The sequence below is a fragment of the Hordeum vulgare genome, chromosome 3H, assembly GCF_904849725.1.
Source record: "Hordeum vulgare subsp. vulgare chromosome 3H, MorexV3_pseudomolecules_assembly, whole genome shotgun sequence".
In the NCBI taxonomy this organism is placed as follows: Eukaryota; Viridiplantae; Streptophyta; class Magnoliopsida; order Poales; family Poaceae; genus Hordeum; species Hordeum vulgare.
Genome location: NC_058520.1, coordinates 406,739,116 through 406,755,722, shown reverse-complemented (window position 1 = coordinate 406,755,722; position 16,607 = coordinate 406,739,116). Strand labels below are relative to the sequence as shown.

Genomic DNA, 16,607 nt, shown 5'->3' with positions numbered 1-16,607 from the left:
AAAGCTTTCACAACTATTGAGAACTTGGAGCACATTCTAAAACCTGACCAAGTACCATGTTATTCCTCTAGTTGGATGCTACTCAAAGCTTCAAAGAACTTTTCCATTAAGCTGAAAAACAACAGAAATAGTTTTATACTCCCTCCGTTCCTAAATATAAGTCTTTTAAGATGTTTCACTAAAAGGACTACATACGGATGTATATAGGCATATTTTAGAATATAGATTCATTCATTTTGCTTTGTATGTAGCCCTCTAATGAAATTTTTTAAAAGACTTATATTTAAAAACAGAGGGAGTATAATAAAATGCAGAGTTCTAAAATATCTGAATCAACACATCCGCTCTCTTGATGTAAACTGAAGCATGATATCACACCAACTTTATTTGTTATAATAACTCAACAAAATAGTAGGAAAGATTGCTCTACATGATGTAAACTGAAGCATGATATCACACCAACTGGTACTACACTTTCCTGAAAGAAATTGGTATTACACTTTGTTGAGAATCATGTATCAACACAAATCTTATCAGTACAGGAGCCAAGGTGGAAGATCATATATGCATCTATGATTGTGTATATCTAATATTATATACTATGGAAGTGCATCAGGCGTAGATGAAACACTCGGTGCCGTGGCTGTTGAGAAAGGCGGCGGGGCACTAGAAGTTGCCGAGCTAACTGCACAAAATCTGGGTGGCTGACAACATCACGTTGACCAGCATGTACAGCATCAGGCTGGCATGGCCAGAGGCGCAAGCAGCGGTACCTCCAGCACCGCCATTGGGGCCATGCTAGTGCAGCTAGCCAATGAATCTGATCCTCCCATAATGTAACTCATCAAGTGTTTGGCTGAGATTAAACAACAATCAGCCCTTGTCATCATATCTTCCTTTCCTTGGATGAGCCTGTAGCTGATGCTCCAAATTAGAGCAAAATGACTTTCTATGTACAATCCAGTAAACCTTGAGATACTGTAGGAGCCGCAGACCACATCCATCACCAATTGAGAGACTAAAACTAATCTTCTGAAATTAAAAACCACGTAAGTCTCCTCTTTAGCAGGAGAAAAGCATGTAATTCTCTCACCTGTGTCAACAGCAACTTAGAGATTGAAGGTTCCTTATCTCTTTTATTGCATTAGTGGTCGCGGTCTTCTCCAGAGGACGCCTGAATCGGATGGCCGGCAGCTCGCCGCCATGAAAGAAGCGGGGCTGGCTTGCGTTCGAGGTTTGCGCCCGGCCGGCCGTCCTCCCCTGGGCCTGAGAGCCCCGGCGCCAAGGAACCCGCAGTCGACGCACATGGGGGCGCCGCCACGGCAAGGAGCACTTTCTGTCTCCTCTCGTGAGTGGCTACCACTCCGCCGTCCAGCCGACCGCGCCTCCCGCCCGAGCCCACCCCTACCTGCGTCCGCCGGCCGTCTCGATCTCTCGTGTGGCCGTCACCAGGGAATCGAAGGGGAAAAGATTGTGAGACACTGACCATACCTAGTAGCGATTTCACCTTGTTGCTCTGCAACCAGCAAACAGACGAGGATCCAACCACCCAATCCAATCCAATCCAGTAAAATCCGGAGGAGGTGGCCTCACCTGCGGCGCCTTGGTGACGAACTCCTGGACGTAGTTCTCGCCGAAGCAACGGTGGCCGGCGTCATAGAGCTGCCGCAGCAGGGACACCGTCTTGGTCTTCCCAATCGCCGGTCGGCGCAACACCGGATCGACCGTCGCCGGGGTCAGGCGGGGCAGGAGGTGGCGGTGCGCTGGAGGTCAAGATTGGATCGGGAGACAGGGTCGTGCGTGCGTGCGGCTGTTTTTTTTTTTTTATCTCGTCTGTACCGTTTCATTTACTTGATATAAGGACTACGGGTTAATTACCTGAAACGACAGAGGCTTTTTTGCAAAAAAAAGCCACGACGAATGACAGAAACAGTATTTGCTTTATATAAGTGTAATCTGTATGCCTATCAATTCATCGATTGAACATTCATGATGTCCCTCTTCCTGATGACGAGCATCAAACACGAATACCTCAAGAACCACACCCACATCCTCTTCGCCGTCCTGTACCCGCTCACGTTCTTCTTGGCAAACTTCGGGCCCAGCAGCACCACCTTCACCCTGCCGGCCGAGGGCAGTGCAGGTGCGAGCACAGGCAACGCTGCCGGCGCGGGCGCTGGGCATGCGAGCAAGAAATAACCATGCATGCCAAGCATGCGTCTATGCACTAGTGTGTGTTTTCTCTTGTGCGGGGATATTTCCGGACTGAGAACAACTGCATTACATCACTACGTACAAGCTAAGGAATTGGCATCTCACAAATCTCCAACTGAAAAAGCTAGAAAGAAGAAACTACATAGACCACACAATTAATCCTGGTTTCCGAAGCGAGCGATTAGACTGGATGAATTGATCGAACATGCAACGCTCATTACACCGCATGGACATGGCGGGGCCGGAGTTGCGTTCAGAGGAGGCTGTAGGCGGAGGAGGCGTCCAGCGGGTGGATGAGGTAGGTGAGGGCAAGCGCCACGAACATGAGCACGTACGCGATCCCTTGGTCCACGCTCGTTCCTGCCAAAAACCAAGGAAATCATCATTAAGCATTGCATCACCAACGCAGTGATTGCAAAACGCACGAGGAGAGGAAATGGAGAAGAATGTAGAAAACAGTAGTAACCATCGCTGGCGGTGGGTGCCGGGGCAGGGCCCTGGGCGGTGGCCACGGAGGCCAGCACGACGACGATGGCCATGGCAACAAGGGACGACGCTCTGGAGAATAACGCCATGTCTCTGGATGACCGAAACGGCCGGGGTTGGAGTTCCTATCTATCTAGATCCCCTCCCTCTCGCTCTGGAGATCAGGAGAGGAAGGGGAGGCACAAGAGAAGAGGCTGGCGTTTCTTTTGTGCTCGCATGAATTTCGGCGAGACCCCAGATCTATACAGCCTTGATCAGAAATAGGCAGCGAGCTCGTGTGTAAATAGGAGCGGCCAGCCTTGATCCTCGTTGGCTTAGATAGATTCAGGCATAGTGATCCTCTCTCTCTCTCTGCCTATCGCTTTCACCTGGCTGTATGTAACTAATACCACCAACAGATCCTCACATCACCACCAGAAAGTATCGAACTGCAAAAAATACGGCTCCCGAGCCAACTGACTTGCTTTCCCGCGAAAAAGATTAGAGTAAAACATGCAAGTTGGACCTGAGCAAGCAGACAGACGACACGTCGACAAATGCAAAAGAGTCCACAGCCCTAGTGCAAGTAACTTAGAGCAAGTACATTAGAATAATGTAGGCGGGCTGTAAGACTTAAAATAATATATTTATGATGAGTTGGAAAAGAGAGAAGAGGAGAGAGAAGAGAAGCGGGCTACAAACTAATAGTCGGCTGTAACACGTGCTCCTGGACACTTTGTGAGAAAGGATGGTGGGCCTTCTATCAATAAAATAGTACTTATTTAGAGCATCTCCAACAGTCTGTATGTTCAATCGTTGGTATAAATGTCCACGTCAGCAGCCAACAGCACATCATACAAGCTCTTCAATGAAGTATATGTTAATCGTATGTAAAATAACTAAACGGGTTCACTAAATGTTGAAGAAATGACCATGCTTACCTCGAAGCTTGTGCCTGAGCCGTTGCTTCAAGTTCGTACGATTTCATTCTCTCTCTTCTTTTATTATGTGCCATGTCATTAAAATCGTATATGTGGCAATTTTACCAACGATGACCATACGACTATTGGAGATGTCCTTACATCTACCTATTGTGCTTGCGGGTTATAAGCTTGGCTATAAATGACGTGTCAACATCATATAGCCAGCAGCTGGCTGTACTATTAACCATGCTCTTAGGCTGATTGTAATGGGGAGTATCATATATAAGGCTGGTCGTAATGGAAGTATCATAGCTAGTACCATGCATGCCAACTAAGCAGTTTTGATGAGGTGGCATAGAATTAAATGAAGAAAGAGATGGTTGAGTATCATATCATGATACCGTATCATATTAAATGTTGTGCTAATATGTGTCATGCATGACAATAAATGACATATCATATGATACTAACATATGATACTACCCATTACAACCAACCTAAATATCATGCATATGATAGTAATGTATGATACTACATCCGTAATTGCATAGTATCATGTGCTAGTATCATAGAATAGTTTATTTATTATCATGCATGACACATAGTAGCACAACATTTAATATGATACGGTATCATAATATGATATTCAACCCTCTCTTTCCTCATTTAATTTCATATCACCTCATCAAATATGCCTAGTTGGCATGCATGATACTACTTATGATACTTTCATTACGACCAGCCTTAGGTAGTATCATGTACTTGAAACTAGCAAACATGCTGATGTGGCATACAATTAAAAAAAAAGGGTTAGAGTAACATAGGTAGATACCGTAACATGTTAAATGCTATGCTACTATATGTCATGTATGTCAATAAATAAGGTCATCTATGATACTATGCATTATGAAGATCATATGCATGATACTACTATATCATACTCCCCACTATAGCCAGCCTTAATGCAATGTCATACTGATGATAACGAAATCCGCAACCCAGCGGATTCTTAGAGCGCCCCTTTGCAAGGGAGTCACGTGACTACATCATACTCCCTCCGTCCCAAAATAAATGTCTTAACTTTGTAGTAGCTCTAATATAAAGTTGTATTAAGCTTGAGACAGTTATTTTAGGACGGAGGGAGTACTACGAAAGAGATACACCCCAGGCATCAGCATTTCAAACCCTAGCGGAAAACAAAGCTCGGCATGAGGGCCGCCATGTCTATGCTACGCTTCTTCATCAACGGGTTCAAACCATGGTTCGACGAGGAACTAACTAGGATCACTCTAATCCATACCGTTTGGTTTCGGTACAAGCTACGGAGTCTGCATCCTACCCACATACTGTACTTGCTGCTTCGTTGTTGTCAGCAGAAGTATGGATCTTCCTTGTTCCTGAAAATGCCGTACAACTGCCCAGAGCAACTGATTGTTACTTGAATAAGAAAAGGTGGATTTGTCTCATCATGATTCACTAGTTCCGCAACAGTTTTTCTCATTGGTCCCTGCAGATCACCATCCAAAAGAAACTCCGCCAAAGTATGTGCCCTGAAGTGAAACAGCAGAAACAAGTATAGTTTCAGATATCAATGTCATGAAACAGTACTTAAGTATCACATACATATAGTATTACTAAGAAAAATGCAATGCACACATACCAAGGTGGTATAACAGGAATCACCTACTCCCTCTATAGAAAGTGCCTATAAATGGCAGTTAATGGTTTTATATAAGTGAATGGTTGCACAGACAAATAACGTGGGCATTTTACTTAAAATGCCTTATTCTAGTAATGCTTTACAGCATTTAAAACTGCATTCATAGACGATATACCACAATATGTACAGGGATGCTTTCACACGTGTGGTGAGTTAACAACAATATTGCATGAGTAAATTGAAGGCTGTCGACTTGCCAAAGTTCAACCAAAAATTACATACTAAAAGACAGTTGTGAGGAATAAACATTACAAAATTCAAAATTTTAGATTGCAACTTGGCTTCAGAACCTAGTTGCAAAATTTAAAATAGAATTTTAAGACTGCGCTGAGTGATGTGACCGGAGTAAAAGCAAAAAATGTTGTTTTTCTGTTCGAGTGACTTCCCAACTGGGTAAGTGATGTTGAACTTAACCTATCAAGTTTTTACTAAGTTAACATATTTTCAAGCAACCTGGTGATGCTGAATACATCAAACAGAAGACAGAGTAGAAAGTTCAAACATGTAAGACGTTGCCCTCTAATATCTTATGTGCCGATGGAGCAATACAAGATCGACTACCAAAAATTAGTTTTTGTTTTATTTTCGAGAGAAACGTTGGACATTACTGGACCTTGTAATACACTACAAAGTAAATGAAATATTGGTATCAATATCAGCTTTTATTCTGCGACCTCTTATTTAATTGATTATGTCTCCTCGATTCTGCAGAAATCAAAACCCATCTCTTGCTTACCCAAAAAAAGAAAACTAAAAGCTAATGAAATTCACCATAGATAAGAATGGTTAAATTCCTTCAACAATTGTCTAATTTTAGGATTTTATAAACTGTGCATTAAGAAAAAATAGTTCTAAATAATTATTGGTCAAGAATATAGTACTTGACAAGACGATTACAAAGTTTCGATATATATCAACAAAAGGTGTGTATTATTACTTAAACTAGCACAGCGCTTGCGAGGAAATATATATCATCTTTATTTTCAAATATCGTTGAACTTGCATTGGCATGCATAACTTCTGAAATCTGCAGAAACTGTATATCGTTGAACCAGATATTTCATTTCTGCTTGTACGCAAATAAAAGGAAATTTTGTACCAGGACCGAGCGGTTGATTCCTTAAAAGAAAACAAAGATCGGAACCTTAGCCAGTGGGTTATTTGTGTAGGTTGGAGGAAGGATTAGGCAGAGCACCTTGAGTGTTGCCGATCCATATCATGTGTTTATATATGGTTACAGGGGGCGAAGAGCACCTTGAGTGTTGCCGATCCATATCACGTGTTTATATATGGTTACAGGGGGCGCGTGGAGCGCTGGTTTACAGGGAGCACGACGTGCGCGTCGTGTGCAGGTTAGAGGGGATCGTGCAATGGGCACGTCCTGGTCAGCTATCTACGTGAGAAGGAGACCTAACTGCTAACAATTTGTACGTGTCATTACATCAGTACGCAGAATTAATCAAGTTGACTATATCAAGAAGTACAGAAATATATCAAGCTGATTGCTCAGCCGTTTGTAATGGGCTGATTGTGCAAAAGCTGATGTTTATAGTTTATACTGATATTGAATTAGTACAGTGCATCAAAATTTGGATCGGTGAAACAATTGGTGGTTCGTACATTTGATGTGGCTGCTCAACCAGTCGTTGTCTGAGCCAATAAATTGTTTGTAGATGATATTGTATCACACAGGATTATTAAGGTTCTCATCACAATCTAGCAGATTGCCGCTGTATCTCTTGTACGTGTTCAGAACGCTGATCGTTGATATAAGATCAATATGCATGCATAATTAAACTTGAGCAGTTTTTCTCACAGGATGCAAAACAGGAATAACGTAGATTCTAGGGCACGGCTATTGTTAACTACAATGAGTTTGTTATCGCCGCCTTATTGCAGGGGACGTCCGGTGATCCAGACCTAATTCCTTGCTCTTTCTTCCTTGCACAAATCATTTACAAGTACTATGTCCATCCTCGGAACAACCATCATGCTTCAATTCATGCACAAGCATGCAGATCAGAATTAAATTAGTTTCTGTATGGTTCAAGGTATATCTTGATAACTCATGTCATTTTATACCATCCACACAGATCACAGATGCATACCTGCAATATTCATATATTATATGGTGGTCTTAGTTCCGAATTTGTCAATGTGATGAAATATGTATCGGTTCAGGAACCAATTTGCTAGGGGTGTAAGTCTGTACGAACCAATTCATTAGCCTAGGATGTTTAGCTGGACTTACAGTGTCTCACGGGCTTGTCATAGGTTGTGATCCAAAGAAACGGTTAATCGGAAGAGATAACAGGAATTATTTTTTCGTAAGGAAATGGGAATTACAGGTATACACTATCGGATGTGATCTATTTAGGTAAAGTTATGAAGATCCACCAAATGCTATCTATTTACATACTATAATGAGAATCTATCGCTTGCAGTCTGCCTACGTACAATTATGAAGATCTATCAGTTGTGGTTAATAACTAATTAAAGGAGGTCCACTGGATTAACGGTCGGATACTCGTCTATCTTTGTTCCGTCGTATTGTGCTTTTAATATACTAGTATTATAACAGAAGAATAACAAACAAATAAGACCATAGAGAAGTATGTAGCTGCTATGAGACATAAAATAGTGAGAGATGTCATATTGTCCTGCTCTCCTGTTTCTAAAGCTATGGGGCTTTCATAACCATACTCAATGTCAGTTCTGATTCTAATACAATTGACTACCGGATATTTAGGATTTCTACAACTTAACACAATCTGAAATGATTTAAGGTTTATTACTAGCATGGGCTAAACAAAAACAGTGATGATTGATATACACAAGATATGCAACAATATAATATATTTTTTTTGTTTAAACATTCAGCAAATTCAACTTTTAACACACCTGTGTTCCTCTCTTGCATCCTCCATTGCTAACTTCCTCTGGCGATAGAGAGCACAGAGAGCTTGCATAGCTATCTCCACATGGTTGCAAACTGAGCTACACAGATGTCCTTCAGACTCCCATTTACTGGTAATTGTTGAAGGCAATGAGCCCGCCTCCCTTTTTACCTGGACATACATGCTGTTGCCATTGCAAGGTTCAAATGGAACTACATCCCTTGTTATCATCCGCTCTTCACATGGTCTTAATAGAGGTGAATGTTTTTCAGCACCAATTACCTTGGTGCCACATTTGTTCGATGATCCAACCAATGGTGCCTGGTTCATTTTTGCATCCCCCTTCAATAGCTGACTGACTCCACTAGATGGAACACCATCAAATGAGCCTTGTTTTTCGCCAATTCCAGCTTTACAATAGTCACTCTTGGAGGAAGCCTTCTGTAGAGGGCTCGTGCTAAGAAGCCCCCGAGAAGGAAGCAGCACTGTCCTGGGCATCTCATCATCAAACTTCTCTGATTTCACAACTCCACTCTCCTGCACGGAAGCTGCCGCCTTTGAAGCCTCAAGAATACATGTCATCTTCCCGGTTCTTGTCATCTGCCCCTCCATCTTTACGGACGAAGATTTCTGCTGATCATTTCCCAGAGTACCGACCGAATCGCTTTGCCCCTGTCCACCCCCCTTCCCCGATTCCAACTCACCGGGCTCGGCTCGCCGTAGACGCTTGAAGCGCTGGCTCAGCGGCACTCTGTCGTCCTCATCTCCGCTCCCTTCCATTTCCATCTCGCCGGCCACCGCCGTCTTCTCCTCTTCCTCCTCGTCGCTGCACAGGTCAATGATGCCGTCGTCTTCCCCCTCCCCCTCCTTCGCCTCCTTGACGCGCCCCTCGTCCTGATGCACCGGTTCAGGGGCGGCATCACCGGGCACGAGCGCCATCTCTTCGGTCTCGTCCCGCGGCCAGCGATACGCGCCAGCTAACGCCTTTATCTTCTCCTGCTGTGCGTGGACCGCCCTGAGCGCGGCCTCTAGGTCAGACTGGACCTTGTCGACCCCCATCAAGCGCGCCCTCGCTGCCTCAAGTTCGACCTCCGCAGCCGCCAGTTTGGCCTCGGCCGTGGCCTTCTCGTGGTCCCGCGCGGCGAGGATGCGCGAAACCGCATCGAAGTCGGCTCTGCGGTGGGTCTTGGTGAGGTGGATCACGAGCTGCGGGCCGGTGAGGAGGGAGAGTTCGTCCTCGGAGGCGGAGGCGGAGGCGGAGACCATCGAGGCCGGCGGGCCGGAGGCGGTGCACCGCTGCGAGCTGCCTCGGGGCATAGGGCCTTCGTCGTGCTCGTCGTGGTGGTGGTGGGTGGAGGGTTTCTGGTCCGCAGGGGAGGGGGGGATGGGGTTTCTGGTCTGGGAATCAGGGAGCGAGTGGAAACGACGCTTAGCATTGACGCTAAGATAAGGTGCTAAGCATGAATAGTTTAGCAACTAAAGTCCTCAATACATAGCTGCTTAGCATTGTAGCTAAGCTTTCTTATTTAATGTTTTTGTAACTAAAGTTGTGCATGCATTGATGCATTTTCTTCATTTAATTTTTTTACCTAGGTTCACGCGCTTAGCATTGTTTCTTCCTGGATCACCACACTCATCTCTCTTCTATTAATTAGCATGCCACATGAGATTTTTTGTCTATGTGGCAGCCTTAGCACCTGTATAAGGTGGAGCATTGGGAGTAGCCTTACGGTGAAAGAGTATGATAACTAACCCGATCTCGACGGAAAATATCCAACTTTTTTCGTGGAAAACATTTGCCTCTCCCACTAAAACAAATTTGTACCATTCTATATGTTTTTGTAAGTTTTGTGATTTGTTGATGAAAATCTCTTCGCTCAAATTAGTGAACCCATATCCAGTCTAACTCTAATGTTGTATTTTTTCTATGAACGATACTACGTAACACGCGCGTTGTACGATAGTATGCACCGATCGCCCAAATTAGAAAGGACACCTGCAGTCCCCTCCTAAAATAGGAAAGCTCCATCCACTCCCACAAACATGAGCATGTCCCGTCAGGAGAAAATTCAGCGATGGTACAGCCCACGCATGATCTTCCAACCGAAACCCTATGCCCCTCCTAAACCCCGTGTAACTCTCTCCCCTCTCCTCCCCACTTTTCTCCCCAGCCACCGCCGGAGGTCATGGCCTAGATGGGGGAGGGGAGCTTCGTGTCGAGCAATAACAATAGGAATCCAGGCAAAAAATCAAAGAAAGAAAAGTCGAGAAGACGGAAAATTGTGTTACATATGTGTGTGATGAGGCAACAAATCTGGTGTAAGAAGAAAAGTTTACAAAACAATTTGCCAGCAACGCCAGACCAGGTAAGGTTCCTCCCTCCTATTTTTGTACAAGAAAACAAGCAAGATCTTTTGTGTAGTTTGCTTGCAACTTTAATTTTTGGACCTGAATGTTGAACCTCGTCGGCGAGTCAGGCGGTTTCTCATGGGGTGTAGGTCTGTGTAGGCGAGTAGGCCGACGGGTTAGGCGACCTAGCACCCCGTGGTCAGCGAGTTCGTTTTCGGCCTGCTTAGGTGGTTTTTCAAGGGGTGTCGGTGTGTGTAGGCGAGTAGGTCGGCAGGTTAGGCGACCTAGCACCGGGAGGAGGGTGAGTTTTCTTTTGTCCTGCCTAGGCGATTTTTCAAGGGGTGTGGGTGTGTGTAAGCGAATAGGTCGGCGGGTTACGCGACCGAGCGGCCGAGCACCTGATGGTGGGCGAGTTCGTTTTCGGCCTACCTACGTAATTTTTCAAGGGGTGTGGATGTGTGTGTAGGCGAGTAGGTCGGCGAGTTAGGCGACCTAGCATCGGGTGGTGGGCGAGTTCGTTTCGGCTGGCTTGGGCGATTTCTCAAGGGGTGTGGGTGTGTGTGGGCGAGTAGGCCGACGGGTTAGGCGACCTAGCACTGGGTGGTGGGCAAGTTCGTTTCGGTCGGCTTAGGCAATTTCTGAAGGGTGTGGGTGTGTGCGTAGGCGAGTAGACCGACGGGTTAGGCGACCTAACACCTGGTGGTGGGCGAGTTCATTTTCGGCCTGCTTAGGCGATTTTTCAAGGGGTGTTGGTGTGTGTTTAGGCGAGTAGGTCGGCGGGTTAGGCAACCTAGCACCCGGTGGGGTGCGAGTTTGGTTTTGGCCCCCTCGGGCAATTCTTCAAGGAGGGTGGAGTGTGTGTACGTGAATAGGTCGGCGGGTTAGGCGACCGAGCATCGTGTGGCGAGCGAGTTCGTTTTGGCCGGCTTAGGCTATTTCTCAAGGGGGGTGTGTGTGTGTTTAGGCGGGTAGGTTGGCAAGTTAGGTGACCTAGCGCCGGGGGATGGGCGAGTTCGTTTTAGCCGGCTTAGGCTATTTCTCAAGGGGTGTGGGTGTGTGTGTGTAGGCGAGTAGGCCGGCGGATTAGGCGACCTAGCACCCTGGCGGTGGGCGAGTTTGTTTTGGTCGGCTTAGGCGATTTTTTAAGGGGTGTGGGTTCGCGTGTAGGTGAGTAGGTCGGATGGTTAGGCGACCTAGCACCAGAGTGATGGGCGAGTTTGTTTCGGCCGGCTTCGGCAATTTTTCAATGGGGGTGGGTGTGTGTAGGCGAGTAGGTCGACGGGTTAGGCGACCTAACACCGGGTGGTGGGCAAGTTCGTTTCGGCCGGCTTAGGCATTTTTCAACGTGTGTGTGTGTGTAGGTGAGTAGGCCGACGGGTTAGGCAACCTAGCACCCAATGGTGGGCAAGTTCGTTTCGGCTGGCTTAGGCAATTTCTCAAGGGGTGTGGGTGTGTGTGTAGGCGAGTAGGCCGACGGGTTAGGCAACCTAGCACCCGATGGTGGGCGAGTTCGTTTCGGCCGGCTTAGGCTATTTCTCAAGGGGTGTGAGTGTGTGTAGACGAGTAGGTCGGCAGGTTAGGCGACCTAGCACATGGGGATGGGCAAGTTTGTTTCGGCCAGCTTACGCGGGTTTTCAAGGGGGTGGGGTGTTTATGCGAGTAGGTCGACGGGTTAGGCGACCTAGCAGGGGGGTGTGGACTAATTCGTTTTGGCCGGCTTAGGTGATTTCTCAAGGGGTGCGGGTGTGTGTGTTGGCGAGTAGGTCGGCGGGCTAGGCGACGTAGCACCTGGTGGTGAGCGACTTTGTGTGTCGGATTGGTCGAGTAAATTTGCAGGTAGAAAATGATTTAGTTGCCTGCATAGAAAGTAGACTGAAACTATGTGGTTAAATTGTGAGATGGGTGATTTAGTGTTTTGGCTGAAACAAATTGACTACTAAATAAAAAAATTGAAACAAAATGCCTAGTATACAAATGAAGATGCCTACATATGGCAGAGCAACACCTTGTTTTTCACTTTTGTCTTGCCTGCATTTGAAAAAGGAAATTGAGTTAGAAGAAACTGGTGTTGAAAAAGGCTTGCCGACTACTGGAGGCAAAACCTTGCCTAGACAGAAAAAACATAAAGAAATATGGGATGCATATGGGATCCGCTTCAGTTTTGGGACCGCGCATACGATCACAGGAAAAAGAACACATAGAAATGCCCCTCCCTTTATTGTACATGCATTGTTGAGATATATAGTACCCACAAAAAAGCATCATGAATTCACTAAATTCTCATGAATGTGAGTTTTCAGGTGTATAATGATGTTGATGAGGGGTAGCAAAATAAAATGAAGCTATTGGGATGATACGATGGACAAAAAAAGCAAGCAGCAAAAATTAAAATGACGAAGGTATCCACACATATATAGATCGAAAAAGATTTTCATAGAAGGTATTCACACATATCAGGAAGCATGAAGTTTCCACGCCAAACATACGCTGCGTATTTTCCTTGCGAAAACAGAGGCAACAGATTTGCCTTCATTTGATTAAAAAAAGTTGATTCAATTAAGGAGGCTTAATTTGGTTTTATTTCATGTTGAACGCTAAAACCTACAAAATTTTCCGTGGGCACCATCCCATCCATCCTTGCAAACCAGACAAATAACTTAGTCCGTCGTTACTACATCCAAATCCAAAACACCAAGATGGACACCAAAGTTGAAGCCTGGTTGGTCATCATCAAATAAACTCAAAAAATAAAATAAAAACACAAACACGGTATTGCCTATTCTCTAAATGATTGTTGCGTGCGAATCTCTATCTGATTGCCTATATGTCTCTCCTATATGTCTCTATACGCTTGCCTGCATTTCATACTGATTTTTCCCCTAAACTGATTATACTCACATCATTTCATACTCATTTTTGCCTACTTATCTCATACTTCCTCCGTTCCAAAATAAGTGTCTTAAGCTTAGTATAATTTTATAAAGTTAAATGCAAGCGCGGTCCTAATTCTTTTCTGAAAGTGTCACTTGGGTCCTAATTCTTTCAAAATGCATATCTGAGTCCCATATCTTTTTAAGTTGTTCATCCGAGGTCCTAATCTCGTCTGACCGCCGCTGACCAGTGCCACGTCGACACCAGAGGGCCCGGGCGGGGTAACGACCGGCCGTGTATATTTGCAGAAAACTCCTGTAACCCTAAATCACTTTCTATCGCGGTCCCTCTTCCTTTTCCCCACACCTCTCCATCTCCCTGTCCGGCGAAAACAGGGGATTGACGGCGGTGGCTCTGCTCCAGAGAGAAGAGGGGGTCGCTGCCGGCGGTTGTCCGAGGACGGCGACGCTAGGATGGCGCCACATCTACGGCGACCCGGAGATCCTCCTCCGCGATATGGTAACAGCTCCTAACCCTAATCCCAATCTCTCCCCTGTTAGGTGCTCGTAACCCTAATCAGTGACCGAATCCTTTGCAATCTAGGACCACAAAAGGAGCTTTTCAGTGTAGAAATCAATTATGATGGTTTTTTTTTTGCGGATTTGGCAAGTCAAAGTCATATGTTGATGGCAAAGATGCTGTGTTTGATGGATGTGAAGTAGATACATGGTCTCCTCTCTGGCTCACTGATTTTATGCAACAATTAGGATACAGTGACCAATCGAACTTCACTTTGTATTGGTTGCTCCCTGGAAAAAATCTAGCTGATGGTCTCCGGATTGTGGACTGCGACACTGACACATTGCACATGACAGCAGTTGTTCCAAAATTTCAGTATTTTCAGTTGTTTGTGGACCATAAAGGCATGACATTTGACAATGCAATTGATGACATTCATGTTAGTGGTACACCTGATCTTCCTGCTGTACTAAGCCCTAAGTCTCCTCAGTTTAATACTGGAATTAGGGGCAGTCCTAGGTTTAAGGTCAAAGCTCAGAAAGGCAATCTGAACCAGTGTCATGGAGGTAGCAGCAATGTAGGCAGTAGCAGTGTTCCACCAATGGCACAAATTGTTGGTCATGAGCTCAGAAGAAGTAGGAGAAAGCTTGTGGTAGAAGAAGAAATTTGTAATGAAAAGGAAAGTGACAGTGATGACAGTGAGTGGGATTCGGACTGGGTTGACTCTGACAATGAAGTAGGTAAAGATGATGATGATCTTTATGAAGAATGGGTGGATGACAAGTTTGAGCAGAAGAAAAAGAAGAAATCCAAATTGGAGCATGACAGTGACTATGAATCTAATGAGCTGCAAGAGTTGCAAGATTCAGAGCTTGAAGAGAGTGATTCAGCAGAAGAAGTGGAAGTAGTTGATGCTGATAATTACTAAGTGTTGCAAATGCTTCAATTGTAGGTGATAGCTACATAGCAATCACAAACATCATTGCCAGCTCCTCTACCAGATAGCCAGTTCCTTGCAGCCTGTAGAGATGCTCTGCCCCCTCCAAGAGTGCAAACTACTGCAACACTGGGCTTGAAGAGAAGGAAGAAAGTGACAAAAACTAAGGAGAACAAAGCCCCATGAACTAAGAAGTGAAGAGCTACAAAGGTGGCACATTTTGGACATATTTTGGATAGAAGCAAACTTGGACATATTCTGGAAAGAAGCAGTGTAGGATGTTCTCTTATTTTGGTTAGGAAACAAGATGGTTTGTAATGAAACCTGATGCTGGGATGTGCCTTTGGGTTTCACACAAACCATGGATAAGAGTACTCCCATGGAAATGTAATGCTATTTCCTATAATCTATCTTTGAAACTACTTCTAAGTTCAATTACTGTTTATTTGTGTTCTCAATGCTATTGAAAAAATGCTGGCACAGTACAGGAAAACAAACAAAATGCTGCCAAATTTTACTTCAAATTCATTACCACAGTACATGATCAAGATCTGGATAAATCAACGGTGCATACATCAACACTGGATACATCACTACCACATCACTTCTTAAAACCTACATACACCACTACTGCAATCAATACAACAAGTGCACTGAGAATACTCTTACAAAGAAAAATAAGCTCATTCATCTTCTTCAGTACATCCGCATTCATCACAGTCTCAACAGTGCTCTGCATTGCTCCTGCACATTCCTCTTGCACTTCTATCACTTCACTTGCAATGACACCAGCCGAATCAAAACTGCTCAATCCATGGCTGATGTACCCACCTCTCACCAAAAAATCAAAATAGTTGTCTGGTCCATCTTCCCAGTAATAATGTTGGCAAGGATTTGGTGGAATCTGACACAAATTGAGTAAGAAAATTCAGCCAACAAATAACACAGGAACATGTCGAACACAGAAACATCAAATCGATTGGGGCACTTGTATAAAATCTTACATGATGATTGGGGCACTTGTAGAAAATCCTGCCAGGATTTGTCTCCGATTTTGACACAAGACGAATTGTAGACCGAATGCCGCAGCTAGGGCAAGGTACCAACGGCAGCATCCCCGCCGGCGGCTGCACCGAATGAGCTACTGTCCTCGGTGAAGATGCCAGCGGTGGATACGACGCTGCCAAGGCCATGGATGCCGGCGATGGACCAAGCATCTTCCTCCCGTGGCGCTTCACCGCAGAGGAGCTAGCGGCGGCGGACATGGCGCTGGGCGGCGGCGGAACGAGCGGCGGCGGGGTGGAGCAGACCTAGGGACGGGGGAATGGGAACGAGGCATTAATCAGGGGCCAAATTGCATATAAGCCCGACCGCCACGCGCGGGAAAACTCCCGCCCGGGCCCTCTGGTGTCGATGTGGCACTGGTCAGCGGCGGTCAGACGAGATTAGGACCTCGGATGAACAACTTAAAAAGATATGGGACTCAGATATGCATTTTGAAAGAATTAGGACCCAAGTGACACTTTTAGAAAAGAATTAGGACCGCGCTTGCATTTAACTCAATTTTATACTACAGCTAGTATAAAGTTGAGACAGTTATTTTGGGACAGAGGGAGTATATGATTGCCTACAAAAAAACATACAAAATTTCCTATTATCTATTCTGATTCCCTACTAAAACACATTGTTTATTGCCTACTGATATATGTCTA

The 16,607-nt window shown here is 45.1% G+C and overlaps 3 protein-coding genes across 3 annotated transcripts; all 3 read right to left on the bottom strand.

Moving 5' to 3' along the window:
- Positions 1–1,921: 1,921 nt before the first annotated feature.
- LOC123444006 (arabinogalactan protein 16-like) lies at positions 1,922–3,887 on the bottom strand. The gene is made up of 2 exons (XM_045120602.1): positions 2,681–3,887; positions 1,922–2,574 (listed from the first exon to the last, which is right to left on the bottom strand). The coding sequence occupies exons 1-2, from the start codon at positions 2,787–2,789 to the stop codon at positions 2,468–2,470; spliced, it is 216 nt and encodes a 71-aa protein (XP_044976537.1). The 5' UTR covers positions 2,790–3,887; the 3' UTR covers positions 1,922–2,467.
- Positions 3,888–4,561: 674 nt separating this feature from the next.
- On the bottom strand, positions 4,562–9,647 carry LOC123444005. Its single transcript, XM_045120601.1, has 2 exons — positions 8,224–9,647; positions 4,562–5,152 (listed from the first exon to the last, which is right to left on the bottom strand). Exons 1-2 carry the CDS (start codon positions 9,534–9,536, stop codon positions 4,972–4,974), a joined length of 1,494 nt encoding a protein of 497 aa, XP_044976536.1. The 5' UTR covers positions 9,537–9,647; the 3' UTR covers positions 4,562–4,971.
- Positions 9,648–15,496: 5,849 nt separating this feature from the next.
- LOC123441802 lies at positions 15,497–16,245 on the bottom strand. The gene is made up of 2 exons (XM_045118028.1): positions 15,900–16,245; positions 15,497–15,799 (listed from the first exon to the last, which is right to left on the bottom strand). Exons 1-2 carry the CDS (start codon positions 16,158–16,160, stop codon positions 15,497–15,499), a joined length of 564 nt encoding a protein of 187 aa, XP_044973963.1. The 5' UTR covers positions 16,161–16,245.
- Between the last annotated feature and the right edge of the window lie 362 nt (positions 16,246–16,607).

Bases quoted from the DNA above. Each gene is read 5' to 3' on its own strand.
- LOC123444006 (XM_045120602.1), bottom strand. From the start codon at position 2,789: ATGGCGTTATTCTCCAGAGCGTCGTCCCTTGTTGCCATGGCCATCGTC. The intron at 2,575-2,680 runs GTTACTACTGTT...GGTTTTTGGCAG, and splicing joins GGCACCCACCGCCAGCGATG to GAACGAGCGTGGACCAAGGG.
- LOC123444005 (XM_045120601.1), bottom strand. From the start codon at position 9,536: ATGCCCCGAGGCAGCTCGCAGCGGTGCACCGCCTCCGGCCCGCCGGCC. The intron at 5,153-8,223 runs GTGTGTTAAAAG...GTTTCACTTCAG, and splicing joins GATGCAAGAGAGGAACACAG to GGCACATACTTTGGCGGAGT.
- LOC123441802 (XM_045118028.1), bottom strand. From the start codon at position 16,160: ATGTCCGCCGCCGCTAGCTCCTCTGCGGTGAAGCGCCACGGGAGGAAG. The intron at 15,800-15,899 runs GTAAGATTTTAT...AATTTGTGTCAG, and splicing joins ACAAGTGCCCCAATCATCAT to ATTCCACCAAATCCTTGCCA.